This window comes from Perkinsus marinus (genome assembly GCF_000006405.1).
Source record: "Perkinsus marinus ATCC 50983 genomic scaffold scf_1104296954212, whole genome shotgun sequence".
In the NCBI taxonomy this organism is placed as follows: Eukaryota; Perkinsozoa; order Perkinsida; family Perkinsidae; genus Perkinsus; species Perkinsus marinus.
The window spans coordinates 26,038-30,303 of record NW_003208208.1 but is presented as its reverse complement, the minus strand read 5'-3'; the positions used below and the strand labels follow the sequence as shown (position 1 = coordinate 30,303).

The window sequence follows — 4,266 nt, the reverse complement described above, 5'->3', positions numbered from 1 at the left end:
CTGCTGCATGTTCATAACTCTGATATATGATTCGCAAGTATTTTGGATGTAGACCCGCTGCCCGTAAACAATCGATCATATATCGGCGCTCGAGTCTGTCGAATGCTTTCTCGTAGTCCGCCGCGAGTAGACATGAGGACTTACTATGTGTCAAACAACCATCACGCAAGATGTTCGTTGCATGAATAACCTCGGTCGAGGATCGAGATTCCCGGAAACCACACTGCGGATGATGTAGCCGTAAGTCAAGTTACCTAGATTCACGGCTACATCATCCATATATGCGGCAAAGTCTTTCGCCTTAAGATGCTTCGGTATAATACCCTTGCAGCCCCTCACATCTAACTCGCGACGAACTATAGACCATATCGACCGTTGATCATGTATTGACGATCCCTTGATGTGGCCGACTGCCTTGCGCATTGATCAACCACCTCGATGAGGAGATCAGAGTATCCTATTGCTTCCCTATCTCCTGGGCAAGTGTGAACTTAGTTAACTGAACTATCGTCCAACTGGATATCGCTTCCGAAAGTGGGCAAGTGTACGGGGGATAAGTACGATGGGCTCGGGGCAGTCCTCTATCCATAGACTGTTATTCAGCGTCCGTCGCCCAGGCCGTCAGCTGTTAGACTGCCTTGCGATCCGGTGCGCACTCGCATGAGATAGGAAGCAAGGAAAATGGGGCTCGAAGATGTAACATCATGTTACTAACATGTGAAATTCTGGATTGGGCCCGAGAGAAATATCACTTCGTCAGGAGCTAGGGATAGCAGAAGAGTATCCTGAGTGGCAATTAGGCTAGTTGAATAAGTTTCGGCATCAGGCACCGAGATAAGGTTTGGGTGGGGCTAATTATTAGGCGTTAATACAATCATGAGGTCGCTGAGCCCTTCAACGCGGGCTGGAAAACTAAAGCGACCGCCTCCACTAACGCCGATGACGACCTCAGCGAGTCCGCGCGGTTTGAGTACGAGCGCTTGGGCCTTGGAGAGGAAGGCCGTGGCTCCAGGGATTTCGATGACGCTGACCTCCAAAAAAATGATAAAACAAAATGATGATTCGGACTCCGAAATTCGGGGCATTTTGATTCGGAGTCCGAATCAAGATGCCTAGACTAGGAATCTTGGCTCGGACAGTGCGAGCACTATATCAATTAATGACTAGTCCGAGTCGGACTCTTGTCATTCTTCGATGCAACGTGCCGCAGAGAGTCGGCAGAGTGTCGAGTGCTGCGAGCCACAGCTGAGTCTGGTTGAAGTTGCTACTCGTGGAACAACATGATATGCTGTTTGTTCGCGCACGTATTCACGAATCGCTCTCGCTCTTCATTTATTACGTAAACGGCTCACAGCCCTCAAGCTGTAATGAATAAGATCAGGAGTTTCAGTACTTATCGAACCTTCGCCTTCCCCTTTATAGCGAATGAGCCCAATATCGATTATTGTGCTGCTGCTAAGTGAGTGCATTCGTGCAGAACTCAAGTGCGGGCAGTGTGCTCATTGTCATTGTCCTAGGGTCGTAGTATACGTTGCTCTAGCTCGAGCTCCCCTAATGTGTTGTCCTTAGAGTCAATCAACTGATACCGCGACACAATACGCATACGTATACTGTCTCGAGGAAGAAGATCCAGAAACCAGTTGTGCAGCCGATGTGACGTGAGAGAAGAAATACTTTTTGAGCGGTTGGCCTGGTTTGTATACGGGGAAATCGATTACTTCACGTGTGCAGGTCAACTTCCACACGACCTTATGCGTCACCTTCACGTACAACTCACTGCGACCTGACGATGCATTCGGGTTTCAGATGAACCAAGATGAATAAGCGAAAGGGAATTGATTTGAGACAGAAGTAGCTGATGATAATATCAGATAACCATGCCATCTGCGGAGGTAAAAAGATACATAGGGAGTCCCTATTAGGGACATTGTCTCCGAGACAATGATGTACACGAGACACACGCACAGGTGACACTCGTGACACGACGCAGCGAGGCTAGCAAAAATGAGAAATCTAAGGCCCGAATTGGGGTCGCAGATCAACCGGACAATCGCTGGGTTTTCGGTTTCGATCGGTAGATGGATGGCATCGTTCTGCTCGTTTGGCCGCCTAAAACCGAATTAACACGCTAAATTCCCTCTTGATGGTTTTGGTTGCCGAAGCTTGCTGCCGCGATTCATCAGGTGAGCTCGAGCCGCGAGACAAAGACGTGCCACTCAGCTATATTGCGATCCAAAATATTGGTCAGAATGCGTTCTTCTATGCCCGTCCGACTGCTCTCTTTGGTGTATCTATTTGACGTGTTGGAGGTCTCCCGAGGAGCAACCCTCAAGCTGGATGTGCAGTACGAAGATATGCCTCAATACGGCCCCGGATTGTATCATACTCTGGTCGGCGAGAATGGCCAGAAGCTACATGCTCTCGTTGACACTGGATCGGGTTTCTCTTTCTTCATCTGGAAGGATTGGTACGAGAAAGCCAGTGGGCACTCCTGCAGTATTTGGCCCATGGGGTGTTACGCATGCTCGGAGCCTTGCTCGGTGGGTAAAGTTACGGGAACTGCTACTTTCGTGGACAAATACATGGTGAAATTTTTCCAGCGCAAATCGAAACTAACCATGGGTCAGGTGTCGCAGATCCTCACTTTCGGGCTGATATTCGGTCAGAAACCTCCCGTCAGTGCAGCTCCTCCGACTAACTTGTTGGGTCTTGGCTATGATGAAGGTGATGTGAACTTCCCGTCTCTGATGACGCAGTTGCGATCATCAAAAACTGTAACGAGCGGGATCATTGCTCTCTACTTATATCCTGCCGCTGATCCCATGGAAGCATCGGCTGATGGAGGCATAATTCTGGGTGGAGGTGACTCTGCATTATATGAGGGTGCATTGAGGTATGTCGACTTCTCTACCGACAAAGGGTACACGGTTAATATTGACAAGCTACAAGTCGGTGATGGACACATAACTTCTAGAATCAACATGAACCTAGATCTCGACACCGGCGCCAACAATCTATACGTCCCAATATCACACTATGACACTCTCATCAATGGTATTAAAACTCAAACTGACAAGGCTGCGTTTAAGTTTAACCCAATGACCGAGCAATGGTATTTTCCTTGCCAATACATGAGCAAGTTGCCACCGTTGAGGTTTTACTTGGGGCCTCAGGGCACAACTCCATTCACGATGACATATGCGAACTATGCCAGGAAACGAAATGGTGTCTGTGTACTCATCATCATGAGGTCCTCAGGGATCGTTTGGAGTTTCCCCGATCGTATGCTGATCGGTAATTATTTTGAGTTCGACCCGACTCTAAATCGAGCCGGAATCGGCAAGCTGAAACCGCGATCTCTGTGATCGATCCCATTATTTTGTGGTCTTGAATCTACGGTCTACAGCAGAATGTCCCTCATCATCGTTGATCATTCTATGGCCGTTCTGTGAGGAGACCTTCGGCTGGATTCGCCACTTGTAGCATGGTTCTACGAAAAAATATTCAAAATGCTATTCGGCGAATCATTCAGTACATCGAGAGATTATTATTTGGTTGACGAGCCCACTATTTCCGCAGACTAGGACTCATCTTACAGGTATAAAGACACTGGAGTCTCTTGAGTTCACCATGAGTGCATCATATTGTCGAATATGGGGCTAGGTTTGGCCGCTAGACTTCAGCGACGTCCTCAACATCGAGGTCTCAAATTCCAGTGATTTTTCAGGGATCGGCTCTGAATTTTCATGATCAAGTAAGCCGATTTCGCTAATAAGAAAATCAAATTGAAGTCATTAATTTCCAAGCCTGATCATATCACGACACGACTTTTCTGCACTGCAACCTATGGGTTGCGATGATGCATGACAACATCTAATGACATCGCGTGGTGACATCGTGGTGATGTAGGTCGGAAGCTCTTCTTATGGGAGCTCGAGAATGTATCATTTACGTGGGAAACGCAATGCCTATCGGAGCGGATAAATCGATGCGCTGATTCAACAGAACAGTGTTTTCAGAGTAACCAAAATTCAGTAAGAGTTATATCAGAGTTCAACATGACAAACTGTTAGTAGGTTGTGTAAATTGAGCGAAAGTATTGCTACGTTTCCATACTCCAGCCCATTTGGCTTTCCTTTCTGTTTCACGGGTGGACATTACGAAATCTGGAGGCATGCGCTTCCTTGAGTGTTAAATTGCCAAGGACCGCTGGTTGCGGCTTCGTTTTTCATAATGGGAGACCGAGGTCCTTCAGAATGGCAGCTG

At 47.6% G+C, this 4,266-nt stretch overlaps 2 protein-coding genes across 2 annotated transcripts; one reads left to right on the top strand and one right to left on the bottom strand.

The window, feature by feature from the left end:
• Window position 1: 1 nt before the first annotated feature.
• Pmar_PMAR012825 (hypothetical protein) lies at window positions 2-223 on the bottom strand (the record flags this gene model as incomplete). The annotated part of the gene is made up of 1 exon (XM_002776145.1): window positions 2-223. A coding segment is annotated over one exon (222 nt), but the record flags the coding sequence as incomplete, so codon positions are not given.
• Window positions 224-2,261: 2,038 nt separating this feature from the next.
• Window positions 2,262-3,365, top strand: Pmar_PMAR012824 (Renin precursor, putative; the record flags this gene model as incomplete). Its single annotated transcript, XM_002776144.1, has 1 exon — window positions 2,262-3,365. The coding sequence occupies one exon, from the start codon at window positions 2,262-2,264 to the stop codon at window positions 3,363-3,365; it is 1,104 nt and encodes a 367-aa protein (XP_002776190.1).
• Window positions 3,366-4,266: the final 901 nt, after the last annotated feature.